The 21,467-nt window shown below is 41.8% G+C and overlaps 1 protein-coding gene across 1 annotated transcript; it reads left to right on the top strand.

Moving 5' to 3' along the window:
* The first annotated feature begins 6,397 nt into the window (after positions 1 to 6,397).
* LOC127545575 (2'-5'-oligoadenylate synthase-like protein 2) lies at positions 6,398 to 21,467 on the top strand. Its single transcript, XM_051972960.1, has 6 exons — positions 6,398 to 6,743; positions 10,201 to 10,498; positions 11,611 to 11,786; positions 17,917 to 18,158; positions 18,547 to 18,694; positions 19,606 to 21,467. Exons 1-6 carry the CDS (start codon positions 6,546 to 6,548, stop codon positions 20,074 to 20,076), a joined length of 1,533 nt encoding a protein of 510 aa, XP_051828920.1. The 5' UTR covers positions 6,398 to 6,545; the 3' UTR covers positions 20,077 to 21,467.

Genomic DNA, 21,467 nt, shown 5'->3' with positions numbered 1-21,467 from the left:
AAGAAAGAACTGAGACCCAAAAGGGGATCTCAGAATCCAGAACTAGCTGAGACTTTAGACTTCATCTAATCCATCCTTGTCATTTTTCAAATGAAGAACCTGAAGCTCAGAAAAGGGTCTTAGACTCCTCTGGTTCTGGGCCCCTGTGGACCCACAACTTCTCTAGTTGAGAATTTGACCTGTCTATGCTTAATAAAGAAATAAGCTTCACATCAGATCATTCAAGTTTTAACCCCAGAAGGCAAATCTGAGGAATCACCATCTAGATGCAAGTTCCCAGCTATCTATGCAGGATGCAGAATTGGTTAGAGGGAGCAAGGTGACATGGCTCCTTAGAATCAACCCCTCTGGTCAGTTAGCATGGACCCTGTTTCTATGGTAAGAAACCACTAGTAAGGAAGGCAGAGAGGATAATTGTGCAAGTGGGCCCGAGCTGGCTCCCAGCTCTGTCCCCTGGGTCAGAGGGTCCAAAGGGGAAATGGAATGTGCAAGAAAAGTAGAAAGGGAGGGGCAATGGTGGAGCTTCTGATTCAGAGATAGGAAATTAAAAAAAAAAAAAAAACAGAGAAATGGAAAGGAGATCAGGAGAAGGGTACTATTCCTCACTCTCTATGAGAAGCCTCATCATCATTATCAGGAGACGCCTTCTCAGAAGAAAGGTACTAGTGTTCTTTTTCCAGTTTTATCTCCACACTAACAACAGCCTTCTTATTCTTAAAATGCCTCTACTCTGTGATTGCTGAGTCCCTGGCCTTCACTGTGTTTTCATAAGGAAGCCCAATCATACTCAATTTTCTCCTCTCTCCATTTTTCAGTCTCTGGTGTTTGTATCCCCTCTACTTAGCACAGTACATGACACATAAAAAGTACTTCATAAATGCTCTATTTATCCATCTACCTTTCCAGCTATCCATCTATCATCTATCCATCCATCTAAATATCCCTCTACCCAATGATATTATCTAGCTATCCATTACTATCTAGCTATCTAGATCTAGCATCTATCCATTCAGCCAGCCAGCTAGCCATCTCTCCCTATATCTCCACCTATCTAGCTATCTAACTATCCATCCATTCAAATTTATCCATTCAACCATCCAGTAATCCATCTAACCATTCATCAATTCATCTAACCATTCAGCCATCCAGCCATATTCCTCTAAGTATCTGTCAATAATAGAAAAGAGAAAAAGTTGGAGCAGAAGGGCAAGGGGTGATAGCTATTATCACGTTTTTAAAGGACTAAAGAGGAATTGGACTTATTCTGCTTAGCCTAGACAACAGATCTAAGACATTAGATGAGTCAAGCAGTCAATAAAACATTTATTAAATGCATACTGTGCTTCAATCACTGTGCTAAATGCTGACTATACAAAGAAAGGCAGAAGACAGTTCTTACCTTTGAAGAGTTCACAGTCTAATGGGGAAGACAATTGTCAAATAATTATGAACAAATAAGTTACATGCAAGAAATCTGGAAATGAGCAATAGGGGGAAAAAACACTAACATTAAGGATTTATCTCTCTAACCATCCATCTATTCATCAATCTTTTTATCTACTCATTCATTCATCTACCCATCTATCCATCTATCTCTTTATCCATCCATCCATTCATCCCTATAGAGGAAACTTTCTACAGCAAACTTCCTTTTAAAGGTGAAATAGTCTTGAAGGAAGCCAGGAAGCAAAAATGGGCAGGGTAAGCATTCCAAGAATGGTTGACAGTCACAGAAAACACACAGGGCTTTAATCAGATTTAAGCTTAATTTCAGGAAAACACCCAGAGCTTAAAGCAGATTTTAGTTTTATTTCAGAAAAAAACTCCCTGATGACTGGAACTGTCTAAAAGAAGAATGGACTACCTCAGGTTCTTCAAGCCTTAGATAACCATCTGTTGACTATTTTCTCAAAGAGATTCTTGTTCAGGTATGGATCAGAAATTGCCTCTGAGGTAACTACCCTTTCTGCCATTTGAGATTCTGCAGTTCTGTTATCCAATAAATCAGTGATTCTGGGGTTCAGATTTTTCTCAACTGGATAGATAACAGACACTATTCACTGATATTCATAAAAACAAATATGAAAGGGTAAGTAGGGAGGGAGAACGGCCTAACAGAGAGAACGCTAGACAACTGGTACCGGATCTGGTTTAGAATTCTGGCTTAATCAGTACTGAGTTGTGTGACATTTGGATTTCTCCATCACTTCTCCAGCCTGAGCCTCATGTACTCTTTGGCAAAGCAAAGGGATTGGACTAAGTAATCTGGAACACCACTCCAGTTCTAACACTTAGTCTTTCTATGAAATGTGAGAAGGGAGCGTGGAGATCATAGAAGGGCCTCATTGTCCTTCTAGGATTCAACAAAGACTCCAATGGGAAGAGGAATCAGTCAGCAAGTACCTCACCTGGAATAACAACTCCAACATCAACCCAAAATTCTCCAGATGGCTTTTATCAGGACTCCAACTCTCAAGTTAGACAATACACTAATGGGATTCCCAGGTGGGAAAATCCTCCCTACACCCTTCCCACACTTCACTCCCATCTACTTCCTCAAGCTGAAGTTCTTTGAACAAGATACAAAGCAATTGGAATTAGAGACAAAGGGGATTGATTGTATTCAACTAACATGGAAATGACAGCCCTAAAAGCAAATTTCTGAAAAAAGGAAGGAGAAAGAACAAGATCAGTGAGCTCTTCCCAGAGAGGAGGAGGGAGAAATCTGGGAAGGACAAAGGAAAAAGTGGAGATAGATTTATTGATTTCAAGATAGTTAGTCACTTATTATTTGTCACTTTGAACAGGTAACGTTCTCTCCAGGTTATTCCCTAGTCTAAGGGTTTTATGTGATCTCTAAGGGCCCTCCCGGATCTGACATCCCTTGTTCTATTGGAATAAGAGTCTGTTTGCTCAGTTGCTTAGAGTGTGATGCTAATAAGGCTAATGTCATAGATTGGATCTCCAGAAGGGTCACAATTCTGTCGGGCAGCTAGGTGGTATGATGCATCATGCACTGGGCTTGGAATCAGGAAAGTCCATCTTCATAAGTTTAAGTCCATCTCAGACATGTGTCTGACCCTGGACAAGTGACTTCACCTTTTCTGCCCTCAGCTCCTCATCTCTAAAAAACAAGGTGGAGAAGGAAATGGCAAACCAGTCAGTACCTCTGCCAAGAAAACTACAAACAGAGCCAGAAAGAGTCAGATGCAAATGGAACAACTGAATGTGAACACTGGAACAGCCCTTCCCAGCTCTGACATTCTGCACTCTAAGCATCTCTTCCACTCTCAGGCCTATGAATTTTACCTAGTGCACAAAAGCCCAGAATTCCCCTGTTCCTGCTGCACATCTGGTCCCCAACATCCAGTTGTTTGCAACAAGAGCCAATATTTCGTCAGTCCTCTGCTACCATCTTCTGGGCATTGTGGTATATTTCCATCCTCCTTCCCTTCCCACTTGTCTTTTAAGTGAGCTGAGAATTTCCCAAGTTTCCAGCCTGTCCGAACCCTCCATCTCATCCCAAGATGAGTTAGTCTCCTAAAGATTCTGTCAGTGAAATAATGCTGTAAAAATTCAGGCTAATGAGACTGGGGTGGAGGGAAGGTGAATCTAGAGGTGGGGCCCCTAGATAAAACTTGGGAGAGAGGCATCGTAAAAATATTCTGTAGTACCCTTTTAGGGAAGTCCCCTTGGACACCAAATACCAACTAAAATGTTACCTCTTCCAAAAGCCTTCTATAATCCTGATCAATACCTGCCTTCTTCCTCAGATCCCACTTAGGTCTCTATTGCACTTAAAAATATATACATTAAGGACAGTTAGGTGGTGCAATGGATAGAGCACCAGGAGTTAGGAGGACCTGAGTTCAAATCTCAAAACTTAATACTTCCTTGCTGTGTGACCCTAGGCAAGTCACTTACTCCCAATTGCCTCAGCAAAAAAAAAAATTACATATATATATTATATATTAGATATTATAGTTATCCATCCCCTCCTTCTGCTGAACTAAAATGCCTTACTTGACTAAAATTGTCAAATTGTCAATACAAAGTTCTGTCCAGAGTAGGCTCTTGACAATTTTTTGCTGAAATTGAGTAGACTTAAAGGGAAGCCAAGGAAAGATATGCTTGTCCTGAAATTCCAAGCCCAGGATGATTCCAGCATCGAGTTCTAGAAGGACTCTGAGGGAAATGTCCTAGAAGGAGCAATGAAGTCTGAAGTGGCTGGAACTGTCCCTTAGGGAGTAGCTGCAGACTCAGTGGAGAAGACACGGAGATCCTACTCTTGTTTAAGATTCCTCAAAGAAGAGGGACATGAGAAAGTGTGGGGTTTGATCCTACTCATGCTCATTAAAGCAGGATAGGAGAAAGGAAAGGGAAAGGGAGAAAGGAAGGAAGGGAAGAAGGGGAGGGAAGGAAAGAGAAAGTAAAGGGAAGAAAAAGGGAAAGGAAGGAGGTAGAGAGAAGAAGTAAAAGAGAGAAGGAGGTATGAGAGGAGCAGACACACCCAGGGTAGTGAAGCTTGATTCTGCAGATGCACAGTAAGACAGGGAAGAAGAAGGGAAAGAGAAAGGTAGAGGGGAGAGAAAGAGAAAGAAGAATGGAAAGGTAAGGGAGAGGGGAAAAGAAGGGGAAGGAGAAAAGAGGAAAGGGAAAGAAGAATGGAAAAGTAAGAAAGAGGGAAAAGGAGTAGGAGAGAGGGAGGAGATGGAAAGGAAAAAAGAAAGGAATGAAAATGAATGGGATAGGAAAGGGAAAGGGGAAAGAAAATTGGAAGAGGAGGGGAAGAGAAAAGAAATTAGAAAGGAAAAGAGGAGGGGAGAGGAGAGAGAAAAGGAAGAGGGAAAAGTGAAAGGGTAAGGAAATGAGAAAGAGAAGAAGGGAAGAAAATGGGAAAGAAAAGGGAAGAAGAGGAAAGGAAGAAGGAAGGGGGAAAAGAGCTGGAGAAAGAAAAGGGAAAGGGGAAGAAAAGAGAAAGAAAAAGAGAGGGGGAGAAGATGGGAAGAAGCAAGTGAGAGAACACTTGGGGCAGGTTCTAAAAGCAGAACTTCAGAATTGGAAGAGCCCTTGGCAACCACCTTATCCATTTTATGCCCTGACCCCCAAAGAATCCCCATTGTAACACAAGTGCCAAGTGATTTCGGGCTTTTCTTGAAGCCCTAAAATGAATAACTTCCTTGGGAAACCACTGCCTCCAGAAATGGATCATTCTACTATGGGGCAGCTTTAATTTTTATGAGGTTTTGCTTTGGTTTGGTTTGGGTTTTTTGCCTAGTCTCCATATTGCACCTAATTCTGACCTGTGGAACCAAATAGAATCAGTCGGAGCCTTCTTTCCCACGATGGGCCTTTTGATTCTTGAAGTCGTCTTTCATCTTCCAAGCCTTCTCTTCTGTAGGCTAAACACCCCAATTCTTTCAGCCTATCTTCATGTGACATAGTCCCACAGCCATCGGCTTCCTTCTCAGAATGTTTTCCAAATTAGCAGCGTTCTACTTAAACCATGGGGTCCAGAACCGAACACAGGATCTCCAGCTATAGTTTGACTAGAACAGAACACCGTTAAGATTCTCACTTCCTTATTTCTGAAATTTATGTCACTCAATGAAACCAAAGATTAACCTCTTTGGGGGGTGGGGTGGGGGGAAGGTGGGGCTGTCAACGTCATCCATTGACTCACATGAGCTTGTGATCCACTAAACTCCCCAGATCTTTTTCTTATTTTTTATTTTAATTTTTAAATTTTCATTTTTCAGTTTGTTTTTTTTTTTACATATTTCCCTATGAGTCATGTCGAGAGAGAAAAATCAGAACAAAAGGGGAAAATCCCTTCCTTTTTTCTTTCCTTTCACCCTCTACGTCTCCACTTGGGACCACATTTTTTTTTTTGAGGGGGGGGAGGGAAGCAAAAAACAAAACAAAATAAAACACCACTTTCCATGAATTTCAAAGAGAAAGTTCAGGACTCTGGAGTCCCCATGGGGATAGTGATTGGTCAAACAGTGACCCCTAGTGTTCCACAATATAGGAAGAATGAGGAAAGTTTCCGTTTCTTCAAAAGGAAGAGAAATGAAACTTACTGAGATGAGAATACAAGAAGAGCTTAGCATTAGTTTCATTTCTTTTTTCTAATCAGATTGTTAAGGTGGCTCAGAAATAGAGAGGTTCTCTGTGGTCCCCTGGAATCCCTGGGACTCCCCTTGACTCAGAACAGGAAAGTGACAGCTAGGTAAAGCTAGCTGGACTTCCCCATCCTCCTACCTCTTGTGTCCTGACCGTGTCCCCCTCACTGGATGAAGATGGGCTCCCTTAAGGAGGCGGGCTGGCCACTGGGCAGGATCCCGCCCCATTCCTGGAGTAGTTCTAAAACTTCTCACCAAATCAATACTTTGGTGATGGTTATTTTCTCAATTCTTCCCTAGCCCTGAGTCACTGAATGGGTGTTGCCGCAAACAAACGGAGTCTTGACGAAACTTCAGTGATTCTGGAAGAGATATTAAGGCTGATGACATCACCCTTGTGATGTGTAGCCACTGGTCCGGATGGCGTCCTATTCTGATTTGTACCGGACCCCAGCCAAAAGGCTCGATGCCTTTGTGGCTCAGAAGCTCCAGCCAGATGTGGAGTGGAAGAAGGAGATCAAGGATGTCTTTAAGAGGGTGCAGCAGTTCCTGAGGGAACAGTGCTTCCACACACCGATTTTCCTGGATCGGGAGGTCGAGGTGAAGAAGGTGTTCAAGGTGAGAAAAACAGGGAAGTTCTGGGGAATGGGCATGCACCTGGTCTCCACCCCGGGTGGTGGAAGTCAGGGAATGGATAGCCAGCTGGACTGCCTGAGGACCCCGGGAAGCAGTAATGCCCGGGAGATATGGGCAGCTCACAGGCTGCCCTTGGTGGGAGGGGAGGGCGCCCTGGAGCAGAAGCTATTCTAAGTCAAGGGATAAAGATTCCAATACTGTGTCTCTCCGGGGCTGACTCTGGGTAAGAGATCTCACCTCCCTGTCCTCACCTCTCCCATTGTAACAGATCTCACCCCACCCCTATTCTCACTTTCTCCCATTGTAACAGATCTCACTTCTCTGATCTCACTTTCTCCCATTGTACCAGATCTCATCTCCCTATTCTCACCTCCCCTATTGTAAAAGATCTCACTTCCCTGTCTTCTTCTCCCATTGTTACAGATCTCACTTCTCTGATCTCACTTTCTCCCATTGTACCAGATCTCACCTCCCTGTTCTCACCTCCCCCATTGTAAAAGATCTCACTTCCCTGTCTTCTTCTCCCACTGTAACAGATCTCACTTTCCTGTCCTCACTTTCTCCCATTGTAAGAAATCTCACTTCTCTGATCTTACTTTCTCCCATTGTAATAGATCTCACCTCCCTGTTCTCACTTCCCCTATTATAAAAGATCTCACTTCCCTGTCTTCTTCTCCCACTGTAACAGATCTCACTTTCCTGTCCTCACTTTCTCCCATTGTAAGAAATCTCACTTTCTCCCATTGTACCAGATCTCATCTCCCTGTTCTCACCTCCCCTATTGTAAAAGATCTCACTCCCCTGTCTTCTTCTCCCATTGTTACAGATCTCACTTTCCTGTCCTCACTTTCTCCCATTGTAAGAAATCTCACTTTTCTGATCTCACTTTCTCCCATTATAACAGATCTCTCCTCCTTGTCCTCACCTCTCCTTTGTAAGAGATCTCACCTTCCTATTCTCACTTTCTTCCCATTGTGAGAAATCTCACCACCACCCCATTCTTATTTTCTCCCATTGAAAGAAATCTCACCTCCGGATTGGACTGTTTGGTGGATGAGGTCCTTTGCAGCTCAAAATCTAATATCATATAAAAAGAGAAAATGGTCTAGGGTTCCCAGATCTCCAAATGAAATATCTGTAAACTGCCTGGCACATAGTGGATACTTAATAAATGCTAGTTCTCTCCCTTCTTCCATTTTCTCTAATGGGATATATCCAAGTCACTAGTTTTCACTGATGTCCCTATGACTATCCTGAGCCCCTCCCTGACTTGGAGTCTTTCATTCCTGGGGGGAGGGGGGGGGACAATAGAAGGGAGGAGTTGTACAAGTTTCCTCTGGAAGCAGTTATAGGCAAAATACAGAAAGCTAAAGAGAAGCCAGGTGGCCCAGTGGATAAAGTACTGAGCCTGGCACCAGAAAACCTGAGTTCAAATCCAGCCTTTGACAATGTTACCACCTGTGTGATGCTGGGCAGGTCTACCTGTCTGTTTCCTTAACTTTAAATTGGGGATAACCACAGCATCTACTTCCCAAAGTTTTTGTGAGGATGACAGGAGGTCAGATTTGTCAGGTGCTTAGCACAGTGACGTAGTTTGTGCTCAAGGATGGAGTCTTGACTTGGGAGTGAGCTGGATTGAAGTAAGGGAGGACTGTGCAAAGTCCTCAGTCTCCCTCTCCTACGGAGCCATCAAAGTTCAATGGCAAGACATATCAAGATGACCTGTGATGGCCCTGATGCAGTGGATGACCATGGCCTTTCTAAATTAAGGTCTTCCTCAGGCCCTCAGTTTATCTCAGGGCTAGATAAAAATGAAGACCAAAAATGGCCAAATTTGTCCTCAATTTACCTGGTATATAGAAGCAAGAAAAAATGCAGCTGGGAGGGCTGGCTAGGTGACAATATAAGGAGAGCCCCAGGCTGCCCTGGCCAAAGCTGGGGTCAGCAGTGTGAGAAGACCCTCAAGTATTGTGGTCAGAGTTAGGAGATGGCACTTTGAGGAGAGCTCTGTAGTGCTGGGCCGGGTCAATTCCCAGGCTCACCCTGGAAGTGAAAGTAGGGCTTAATGCGAGGGTAGCCTGAAATCAGGAAGTAATTTGAAGAACTCCAGTGAGGGAGAATTTCCTCCCAGTCAGGGATAACCCATTCCACTTTGGAATCATAGGACTTATGAGCAGAGTTAGAAATGACCTCTGATTCTATAGCTAATAAATTGGGGTTCAGAAAGCCATACAGCTTGAAAGTTTTAAATATTAAGAAGTTTAGGAGTGATTTGAAGTCAAAGGCTCCCAAATTGGGGGTAGGAGCTTTGGATTTCTCTTAATTGGGAGCACTTGCTCAGCATGAGGATTACCTTTACCTAGCCCCCCAACTTCTCTTAGTAAGACAAGGTATTCAAAAAGCATCTTGCATAGTTCATTCATTCAACAAACACTTATTAAGCACCAACTGCGATGAGGTGCGAAAATTGAGAGCAAGAGATGCCCTAACATTAATGGGATCCCCTTGGCCGGTTGTGCAGGTTTTGTGAAAGAATTCACAAACCCCCATAAATACGGGCCCAGGTTTGTGGCAAAGAAAGGATTTATTTATGCTAAGAAAGCAGTACCCTAAGAAGATAGCTTTCTTAGTGGGCAAGGTCCTGTTAGGACTATTGCAAAGAAGGGTTGACACTGAGAAGAAAATCTTCATTAGTGGGCAGGCAGAAGGGCACGCAAGGTCCTGTTAGGATTATTACAAAGAAGGGTTGACACTGAGAAGAAAATCTCTTCACTAGTGGGCAGGCAGAAGGGCAGGCAAGGTCCTGTTAGGACTATTACAAAGAAGGGTTGACATTGAGAAGAAAATCTCTTCCTCGGTGGGCTAAGTCCAGAAGGACAGGCCTTCCTGACTAGGAATTAGCAAAAATGGGTTAACAAACCCTTGATTACATCCCATTTAGTCTTGACCTGGGGATGGAGAGCAGTTTGAGCCAGTCCATAGAGGACATGGCCCAGTCCGAGATTTCCAATTGAATGAGATTACTTATCTGGGAGCTGTCTAGGAAAAGTGTGCCCCCCCCCAGGGTTTGAGAGTCAGATGCACCCTTCTCCCCAAAGGGAACACAGTTTACATCAGGCCTCCCCCCAAAGGTTAAAGGGACACAATTTACATCAATTGTATATCAGGCATTGTGCTAGGTATTAAGGATACAAAAAAAAAAAAAAAAAAGAAGCAATCTCTGCCCTCAAGTTTTAATTCTATTGAAGGGAAACCAAAATTTTAAACATAAGTAAACCAAAAACTAACTGTATGTATGTATAAACTAGATGGTAGAGTCTCAAGGAGTGTGTCCGCAAACGCTCCACCTCTGGTCTCTCAGGGATTTTACTCATGGATCAAAGGCAGCTTAAGATCAATGCTGCTTCGGTGGATAATAAAGCTGGTCTGTCCTTGGCAGGGAGGCTCCGTTGGGAAGGGAACAATCCTAAACCATGGCTCTGATGTGGACCTGGTCATTTTCCTGAGCTGCTTCTCCAGCTTCCAAGAGCAGAAGAAGCTCCGAGGTCACATCATCACCCACATAGAGGAGAGGCTCACCAGGTGTCGGAAGAGCCTGGCCTTTGACGTTCAGGCCATCACTACGGCACAGACATGGCGTTGGGGCGCGGGTCCTCGATCTCTGTCCTTCTACATCCAGGCGAGGAAGAGTAGTAAGCGTATTAAAGTGAATGTGCTTCCAGCCTTTGATGCCATAGGTAAGAGAAGAGGAGGGTCTCCCCCTGGGCACAAGTGCCAGGCTAGAGAGAAGTCTAGAGGGTAGGGTCCAAAAGCCTCTTATGCAAAGTCAAAAAATAAGCCCTTTATCAGCCAGGCAGTGGGTAAGTATTGGAGGCACAAAGGAAGTTCCTGCCTTCAAGGAACTCACAGTCTAATGAAAGAGTCAATATATAAAGTCATCAGATTCAGCCTCAGACATGAACTGTGTGACTCTGTGCAAGTCACTTCACCCTGTCTGTCTCAGTTTCCTCATCTGTAAAATTATCTGGAGAAGGAAATGGTGAGCCACTCCAGCAGGTCTACCAAGAAAACCCCAAAATAGGATCACAAAAAACTGGACCCAACTGAACAACTGAAAAAATGATTGGGAAAATGGCACTGTCCTGGATGGAATAATAATAATAACAACAACAATACATAGTCCTTACATATCACTTCAAATATACATGTGTTATTTCATTTGGACACATATAAGGAAATTAGGGAGACAGATGAGTTTGGAGAATGGAAGAGTAGATGATGAGTTGTTTTACAAAAGGTGAATGACCAGGTGGACGTCTTGTAGAGAGACAGCTTGTTCAGGTATGGGTGGAACTCAAGGGTAAACTAGAGCCAGCTAGAATCCACTCTGGAGAATCAATTGTTAAATTTTCAGCATGAGGGTTTATGCCTTGGAAATCACTAGCTCCAAAATCAAAGTTTGATTTGTAGTTTTGTATCTATCTTGTTTGAGATTTAAGAATATGATGGAAAAAATGTTAATGGTAACATTTTTATGTTATTAAAATGAAATTATTTACATGGATCAGCATGATAATAACATAATAACAATACATTATAAGGAAAATGTTGAAAGCAAGCCAGGAATTTTTTTTTTCAGAGAACCAGTTGTTAAACATTTAGCAGCTCACGCCCAGTAGAGCTAGGCAACTTTTGGAGTCACTTCCACCTCTAAGATTGTGATTCTGGGGGATTGGGTATCAATGAGTCCAAACCCCCCAGATAATGTCAGCCCCACATCCCAAGAGAAGGAATCCTCCAATCTTTGTCCTGAGAGAGCTTCATATCCCCAAATTTCCTCTCCCTATAGGAAATCTTGCCCGCAATGAGAAGCCATCCCCAGAGGTCTATGAAAATCTAATAAAGAGCCAAAGCAAGCCTGGCGAGTTCTCTTCCTCCCTCTCTGAATTACAGAGGAATTTTTTTAAGCCTTTACCAGTCAAGCTGAAGAACCTACTTCGGCTGGTGAAACACTGGTACCTTAAGGTAAGCACCATGGTGGAAGGAGGGTGGGCAAAGGGGCTATCGCTGGCAGGGGTCAGGAAGGTTGAGTAAAAAACAGTCTAAAAAAAGCAAGGGACACTTCTACAGTATTCCTTTGGAAACACTGGAGTCAGAGGACCTAATCTTGTCCCTGCTACTAACTACCTGTGTGATCTTGGACAAGTACATTTTTGCACCTCAGTTTCCTTTAGTTCTCTACAAAATATGGAGGTAAGACGAGATCATCTCTAAGGTCCCTTCCAGATCTAAATATCAGCTTCTATGAAGTGTACATGCAGTTAAGCAGAATTCTGCATGGGGCTGTTACATCACCACTGCTTGTAAGAGGTTTCTGGGAGGGCAACCCCTATCTCCCACAAGAGGTCTGGATAGCTGTTCTTGACCTGTATGTCAGGACCCTCTTTGGTCTCAGCAGGGTCCCCTGCTTGACCCCTGCTAGATTGTCTGATGACCTAAGAGATTATTCTACGCTCTTAGAGCACAACCCATGATAAGGCAGGGGCCTCCCAATGGGAGGGCAACCAGGAAGAGCAGAATAGATACCGTCACTAGGGCTACTTACTCTAGTTTGTAGAGTAACTACTAACTCTAGTTAGTAACAAAAGTTAGTAGTTATTAGATTAGTAACCTGAAACTCCCAGAGACTAAGTGACAAAAAAGAACCTTAACTGGTCTTCCTGATTCAGAGGCCCGAGCTCCACCCACCAGACCATGCTGACTTTGGGACTCAAATCCATATGCCTAAGAAAAATGCAATGTAAGTATATGATAAGTCACCATCTCTCAGCCACATTTTTAGAAAGTCAACAAGGGAAACTTTAGCGCCTGCTTTTCTTGGCTTGAGAAAGATTCACATTTAATTCTAATCCTTATGAGCTGTGTGACCCTGGAGAAATCCTCATAAGAGTGACAAAAACAGAGTTTGTGTTAATGTTTCATAATATCAGTTGTTTGTTTTGTTAGCGAGAGAAGGGACCTTAGACGTCATCTAGTCCAGCACTAGCACCTCCCTCATTTTAGAGGTGAAGGAAATATCCAGAGGAAAAGGGATTGATCCAGAGGGATCCCCATTAAATAAGGACCAAGAAAGCAAAATGTCCTGAACAGAGAGATGATGACAGACAGCCAGGTGGACAGATTGACAGAAACAGACACACAGAATAGATAGATAGATGGATAGATGGATGGATCAATGGATAGATAGATGATAGATGGATAGGTGATAAATAGATGGGTGGATGAATGGATTGATAGATAGATGATGGATAGACACTGTAGATAGATATATAGACAAACAGGATACATAGAGTTTAGATACATAGGATGGATGGAAGGATAGAAAAACAGATTAGGTAGATAGACAGACTAGATAGGTAGACAGAATAGATGTATAGATAGATCAATAGATAGATAGATAGACATGATATATAGATGGATAGATAGATATAAGTAGATGATGGATGGATAGATACTATAAATATATAAGCAGTCAGGATATGTAATTAGTATAGAAGGATAGATGTATGGAAAAATGGATAAACAGATAGATTATATAGATAGGCAGACAGACAGAATAGATGGATGAATAGATAGAAAGATAGACATGATATGTAGATGGATAAATAGATGGGTGGATGGATAGATAGATAGATAGATAGATAGATGGATGGATGGATGGATAGATGGATAGATGGATGGATGGATGGATGGATGGATAGATAAATACTATCGATACACAGACAGAGGCCTGATTCAGGCCTCTGAATCAGGAAGACCAGTTAAGGTTCTTTTTTGTCACTTAGTCTGCCAAACAGACAAACAGATGATAAACAAATATAATTATCTGTATATGTATGTATGGATTATACATATCTCCACTTTTTAATAGGTGTGTGGTACATGGGATAGAGGACAGGGCCTGGAGTCAGGAAGACCTGTATTCAAATCCAGCCTCAGACACTTTCCAACTATATGTTCTAAGACAAACTGCTTTACCTCTCTCAGCCTCCATTTCCTCATTGGCAAAAAAGGAACAAAAATAGTACCTACCTTTCAGAGTTGTTATAAGGATCAGAGATGATAGTAGCAATGTGTCTAGCATACACTAGGTGCTTCATTAATATCTGTTCCCTTCCCTCTATTTATATATTTAAAAAGAGACAGATAAAAATATTTGTTAAATGCCTAAAATGTGCTGGATACTATGCTAAGCAGAACAAGGGATGATGATGGGCTAATTCCCGATAAGTCTTCATCTCTGACATCTCCTTGGATTTGGCTTCCAGAGCCAAATGGATGATCCATGGATTTGACACACTCAGGTCTTGAGATTCTTTCTTGACATAGGAATCTACAAGAAGAACCTTTACCATCTAAGAGTGCTATCTAGACCTTAGAAAGGTTAATGGGGATCACAAAAGAACAAATCAGACTTAATCAGGACCAGATCATTCTAGACTCATCACACTTATTTTTTGGACAGTTATTGTACTGATAAATCAAAGGAATAATAATAGCTAGCTAGCACTTTACAAATATTATGACAACAAGTCTGGGTTGTAGGTATTATAATTATTCCCACTTTACAATTGTGAAAAGATGCTAAATATTTTAACCCTCAAACTGAAGCTGTTAAAGATCAGACAGTCAATAAAACTTTATTAAGCACCTTCTATGTGCCAGGCACTATATACTAAGCCCTGTAGACATAAAGACAGATATAAAGAAAGGTTAGACAGTCCATGTTTTTAAGGAGCTCCATTTAGTGGAGAATGCACTATATAAACAATTATGTACAAAGAAGCTATGTATAGGATAAATTAGAAATAATCAACAGAGAGACTGCAACAGGGAAAGACTTCCTCAAGAAGTGGAATTTTAGCTGGGATTCAAAGGAAGCCAGAAGGCAGAGATGAGGAAGAAGAGCATTCTAAGCATGGGGGACAGCCAGAGAAAATGACCAAAGTCTGGAGATGAAGGGTCCTGTTTGAGGAACAGCTGGAAGGTCAGTGTCACAGAATCTTAGAGGATCTTGGTAATAGATAGGAGTAGGGAGGCAGAGGAGGAAAGAAATTGAAAAAGGGAAGACAGATAAAGTGAAAAGAGAAATAAAAAGATGGGAGGAGCAAATTAAGAAGGGCTTTGAATGACAAGTAAAGGACTTTATATTTGCTCCTACAGGTCCTGGTTGGGGATTAAAATTCCCAACCTACAATAACTCTGAGCCAATGGCCCTTTATCAAAGGATCCATGGGTTTTTCTTCTTCCTCTTCTCCTCAGATCTTCCAAGATGCCCCTGACCTACAGGACCTTGTTTTTATAGGGTTTGATACCCAATTTTGCAGAAGAAACATGGCAGAATACAGAATCTAATTGTTTGATAGACTTTGCTCTTGAAAGTCAAAAAGGACATATGGGGGAGAGGGGAAGCGGGGAGGGTCACAGATTGGCTGAAACATGAGGCTCCACTGACTAAGTGGTCATAAGATGGTCCCATGCTCGTGTTGGACAAGAGATCAAGGTCCAGAGGTACAAAAAGAAGTTGGAGGATTTTCCATGTAATTCGGTCACAGCGAATTTACAATCTCAGGTCCAAGGTTTAATATACAGAACTTAGAATGAAATCAAACTGATTAATACTGATTGGAATGGAGTAAGGGTCCAACTTCTGCCATGGGCATCCCTGGTCCAGTCACAATTGGAGCACAATACCAAACATGACATTGTTGGAAAGTCAAGTTATAGTTTGCCCAAAAGAGATTTCCCAAGACTGTGAGAAGACCAGATTCCATGCTACATGGGCCCTGGTTGAAAGAAGGAAGGATGGTTAGCCTAAAGAGGGAAGAAGTTTCAGTGAGAAACTTCCCAGAGCTATGTTCAAGTACCTGAAAGACTACTCTGTAGAAGAGCCTTCTTCAGAACCAAGAGCAATACAAGGGGGGAAGGTATAAAAATGCCATCTTGATATCAGGGGAAGCTTCTTATCAATGAGAATTATCCCAAAATGGAATACACTGCCTGAGCAGGGGGCAAGCCCCTCAAGGGAGATCTTCAAGCAGAGACTGGGTGACCTTTGTTAAGGATACCAGGGAAGATATCTTGACCAGATATAGATTGAATTCAGTCGATGGCCCCTGGATTCCTCCTAACTCTTAGTTCTTGGGTGCTGGCTCTATAGAACAATCCCCGTGAGTAGAATACCTCAATTAGTGACTAACTAGACCCAAAATTTTCTTTTTTAATGGAAATTTTTACACACCCACCCAGAATGAAGGTGGTTTTCCCTAAGCCCAGTCTCACTTCCTGCTGGCCAAATCTTTGGGCCTGTACTAAACAATTAATTGCACTATCCATTACGGAGAGCAGATGTTAGAATGCCGGACCTGGAATCAGGAAGACTTGACTTCAAATGCTGCCTCAAACACACACCAGCCAAAGTTACCAATGATCTCTTAATTGCCAAATCCAACAGCCTTTTCTCAGTCCTTATTCTCTCCTTGATCTCTCCACAGCCTTTAACAGTATATTGATCATTCTATTCTCTCTTCCTCAATATTCTCTTCTTTCTAGATTGTCAAGAATATTCCTTTCTCCTGGTTCTCCTTCTGTCTGCTTTGCTAGATCTTTCTCTAGATCACAGCTTTATATATGTCCCTCTTCTCTTCTCCCAAGTCAACTCAACCCTTATCAGTCTCAGTTTTCCCAGTGATGAAATGAGAGTGAAAAACAATATTATTTCATAAGGTTAATCATTTTTTTCAGGGATACAAGAGTCTCCAAAAAGATAATATTTATCAAGTGTCTAATAAAAACTTTAAAAGTACTTGCATTCTGGCCAGTGAATGAAATCCAAAAATAAATAAACAAACAAGAACATTGAAGGTGGTCTTGTAAACTCTAGGAACAGAGAAGCATTTAAAATCTTGCTAGGAGTTCTTTCTGGGTTTTTGTCAAGAGCATCCCTTCCTCCTAATGGCCCAGGCTCATAGCCAGCATCATCTTCAGTCATTTACTTTCTCTCATCCCACACATATCAATTGCCTAGTCTTGTGGCTTCTAAATCTATAATTTCTCTTATTATTATATTCCCTTTTGTCTGCTCACATGGGCACCCCACAACGTTAGATCTTTATCACCTCTCCCCTGGACTATTCCAGTGACTCTCGATTGATCCCTCATCTCTAAGTTTTCCCCTCTCAGGTCCATCTCCACATAACTGTCAAAGCGATATTCATAAGTATAGACAAAAACCATGACAATCCTGGGCTCGATGATATCCAGTGGCAAGCCTTTCATAATTTAGCTCCAGTCTATCTTTCCAACCATATTGGACATAATTCATTTTCCACATTCTAAACTCCAGTCAAATGGGCCTTCTTGCCTTTCTACATATGACATTTCTTTTCCAATCTCCCTGTTTTTGTATAGACTGCACCCCATGTCTGGCCATGTTCATCTCTGCCTGTGGAAATTTCCTTAAAACTCAGTTCATGGACAGCTATTTGGTGTAGTGGATAGGGAACTAGCCCTGAAGTCAGGAGGACTTGAGTTCAGATCTAGCCTCAAACATTTAATACTTCCTGACTGTGTGACTAGGGGCAAGTCATTTAACCCCAATGTCTCAGCAAAAAAAAAAAAAAAAAAGAAAGAAAGAAAGAAAGAAACAACTCCACTCATTTCATGGGGCAGCTAGGTGTCGAAATAAATAGAGCATCAGACCTGAAGTCAAGAGGACCTGAGTTCAAATCTGTTCTCAGCCACTTAACACTCCCTAGCTGTGTGACCCTGGGCAAGTCACTTAATCCCAATTGCCTCAGAAAAAAAAAAAAAACACTCAATTCAAACACTATTACCCAGCTGCTCTCTCTAAAATTTACTTGTATTTACTAGGAATCCAAAATCTACGTAAATATTGTCCCCTTCCAGTAGAATGTAATCTCCTTAGTGTCAGAGATGGCTTTCACTTTTGCCTTGTTGTCCTTGGGACCTAGCACAGTGTCTGACATCAAGAAAGCATTAGTGCTTGATGAGCTTTCATTCATTAAAAAATGTGTGTTGACTGAATGACTGATTGACTATAACTCTTGAAGGATGGTCTTGCTTTTTCTCATAGAAAGTGAAAGCTAAGTGCCACCGAGTCTTTCTACCCCCCAAATATGCCCTGGAGCTACTGACCGTCTATGCTTGGGAGATGGGGACTCAAAGATCCGAGTACTTCAGAACTGAGGAAGGCTTTGTAACTGTGATGAAGCTGCTCCAGGATTATGAGAACATATGCATCTATTGGACCACAAATTATAATTTTGAAAATGCCATCGTTCGAGACTTTGTGAAAAACAAACTGAAGAAAAATAGGTGCTAACACCCTTCTCCCTGCCTCTACTCTCTGTGGGGGAGGGGACATGAGAAGGTCGGAAGTGAGGGTTTGGGGGCTTCTTTTCACATAGGGAGTGTGATTGGGGGACCACCTAGGAGATGAGTAGATGAAGGCTTTTGTAAAATGAAAGGGGAAAATGAGGCTGACATGGGTAGGATTGAATTACCTCTATCAAGTTACCTCAATCGTATTCTCCAACCAGATCATTGTCTTTGGAACAAAGACCCTGCTGGTCCTTCTTGGTCTCACAGGAGCAGAACTGGCAACCATGAGGCAAACTTGCAAAACAACAGGTTTAAATTCAATGCAAAAGAAGCGAAAGGGCTGGGGGCAGAACGCCATTCTGAACCTACTTCTCTGTTCCAGACCCATTATTTTGGATCCAGCTGACCCTACTAATAATGTGGGAGAGGGCAGGAGATGGGATGTGTTGGCCCAGGAGGCTGCCCACTGCCTGAAACGGGACTGCTGCTATGATGAAAATGATGAAGAAATCCAAAGCTGGGATGTCCAGGTAGAGTCACTCCCCAGGTCTGGACCTCATCATTCCCTCTACCTCCTGTCTGCATCCCATCCCTTCTAATTTCCCCAGGTGCTCTGGAGCCCTCCCAAAGAAGAATCTGAACAGGTTCCATTATTTTACCACCTCCATAACCCTAAATGTATTACCTGGAGAGGGCTAAGTGGAACAAAGAATCTGGCAGAGAGATCAGGGTCAGAATTTGAACATGGCTCCTCTGAACTCAGAGCCAGTTCCTTTCCACTGCATTGTGCTGGATCTCCAATGATGATATATAAATCAAACATCTGTACCTCTTAGCTTCATACGCTTTTAAAGATGAGGAAACACGCTCAAACAGAGCTAAGGGCTTACCCACGACAAGGGAAAGATTCAAAATCCACTCCTCTAGATCTTCTAAGTCCAGTGCCAGAGAGCTTCTTATTCCTACTGCTAGGGATAAAAACACATTAAACATTGTGAAAAATACAAGAAATTGTTATATGGCAGCTCAGTAACACAATGAATAAAAACCCCAAGTCAAATCCAATCTCAGAAACTTTCTAGTTGTGTGATCCTAGACAAAGTCAATTAACAATCTGTCTGCCTCAGTTTCCTCAACTGTAAAATGAATTTAATAATAGCACCTATTTCACAGGGTGATTGTGAAGATCAGATGAGATATTTATAAAAGGCTTAGCAGTACATTTAGCACATGGTAAGTGCTATATAAATGCTAAGTATTGTCAGCTCTATAAGAAGTTGCTGTTACTATAAAGTTGTCACTATGAATAGTGTATGTGGTTTGGTGAATCACCAAACACTCTTGTTCCCATCTCTAAGAGCAGAGGGTAGTGACGTTTTCTGAGGCTGTGTCCCCCACAAAGAATCATTGATTGATGTTCTTTTATCCCCCTCCTTTCCAGGGAGCCAGAAATGTTAAGGTGATCCTGAGACAGTCTGATTGGAAAAATTGGACACTCTGGGTGAATCCCTATGACCTGATTAGTAGGATGAAAATAAAAATCAGACAGGAGCTAAAGCTCACAGGTCAGCTGCGTCTCTCCTTCCAAGATCCCAGTGGTGAAAGGCAACTCCTCAGAGGGAGAGATACATTAGCCCAATATGGGATCTTCTATCAAATTGTTGTCTATCTACTGGAAACCTTCTGGCCTGAGATCCAGATCTTTGTTAAAGGGCCCAACAACCACTGCAAGATTTATGCTGTTGACCCTGATGATTGCATCCAGGATCTGAAGGAGAAGATTGAAGAGGCAGAGGGGTTTCCAGTAGAGTCCCAACTCCTAGAATTCCAAGGCCAAAGACTTTACGATTATAAGACTCTCAGAAACTATGGGATCCAGGACAGTGACACCATCATCATGAGTAACTGCTGACCTCTGAAGAGCTGAGAAAAGTAATTGTTTCTCTCATATTAATAATTCATTGTTGAAATCAGGACCAGGATTTTTTACCTTCTCATTTAGAAACTAGAAACTTGTTGGTTTTTCTGTTGCTGAAGGATATTGTTAATGGATGAGCTTGCCCACACCCCCATCATACATGCTTTTTGGTCTTGGATAGGAGATTTCATCCCACTAGAAAACCTTACAAAGTATTTACTCTAAGGTGAATTTTAGCCCCTTTTGTTCCACTCAGGAAAGAGCTGGTGGGGGGTACATCTTTTGTCTAGATTATCTGAGATTGGGAATGATCTGGGAGCAAGAGTGATCAAAGTCACATCTGGCAGCCCCTCATTAGAATAAGTACATCTCTCATTAATTGTTAACCAATCAAAATTTATTGTTGCCAGTTGGAAACACCACTCTTCCAAAGGCATATGCATAATGAAAGACCTGCGTGAATGGTCTTTTGGTATTCAAGAGTGCTACTGACTGCTTTTATTAATTATCCTCAAACAATAATTAATAAAGTAACTGATTACCCAGAAACTCTGTCTCAAATTTTTTACACATCACAAAACATTGACTTCTGTGGGATATACTTCAGGAGAAGACCTATTCATATAAGCATAATGTTGTTTATTTCTCTTGACTTCACATAAAAAGATGTACCTGGGCAAGCCCAAAGAATCCCAGGGATAGCTATAGAGAAGGAAACAAGTCATCTTCTCACTATTATTCTAATAATAACTATTATTATATTATTTCATATTATTAATAAGAGTTAATAATATTCTAATAATATCAGGCAAGAACTTCATGCAGTTGTGGAAACTTGAAGAAAACTTTATCGTATAGTATGAACCCAACCCTATATGACTGGGAAGTTAGACTAGTTCTATATGTTGATTAGGGAGCCTTAAATAAGGACTTAGATTATGCTGATCAAAAACCTGGTCAAATCCAAAGACTGATGGAAGAAGATTTTCATAATTATACATCTCAAGCAACCCATGTGCCTTATCTTAAATTTGGTCCTGCTCTGGTTAATCAATTATTGTTTCCATGTTCTTTTGATTGAATATATATATATATTTGGGGGGAATGGGGGACCTCTTTTTCTGATTTCAGGAAATTGTACCTGTTTGCACTTTCCCTCCCAACTTGGAAAATCCTTAATCTTTCCTCCAATTAAAAATCAGATTAACTAATTTCCCGTTAATTGTTTTCTTTTAATCAATTTGTATTATTTGATTGTTTTTAATGCATAAATATCTGTCTCCTCTATATTTGGGGTCCAGTGCCAAAACTGAGGAGGCTTGATCCCAATTTGTTATGCAATTAGAAAGCATTGCTTAATAAAGTCATCTGCTTGGAAGTTTAAA

The sequence above is a fragment of the Antechinus flavipes genome, chromosome 1 (genome assembly GCF_016432865.1).
Source record: "Antechinus flavipes isolate AdamAnt ecotype Samford, QLD, Australia chromosome 1, AdamAnt_v2, whole genome shotgun sequence".
Taxonomy (NCBI): domain Eukaryota; kingdom Metazoa; phylum Chordata; class Mammalia; order Dasyuromorphia; family Dasyuridae; genus Antechinus; species Antechinus flavipes.
Note: the sequence above shows the minus strand (reverse complement) of the source record. Positions and strands in the feature narration are given on the sequence as shown.

Bases quoted from the DNA above. Each gene is read 5' to 3' on its own strand.
- LOC127545575 (XM_051972960.1), top strand. From the start codon at position 6,546: ATGGCGTCCTATTCTGATTTGTACCGGACCCCAGCCAAAAGGCTCGAT. The intron at 10,499-11,610 runs GTAAGAGAAGAG...CTCTCCCTATAG, and splicing joins TCCAGCCTTTGATGCCATAG to GAAATCTTGCCCGCAATGAG. The intron at 18,159-18,546 runs GTGCTAACACCC...TCTCTGTTCCAG, and splicing joins AACAAACTGAAGAAAAATAG to ACCCATTATTTTGGATCCAG.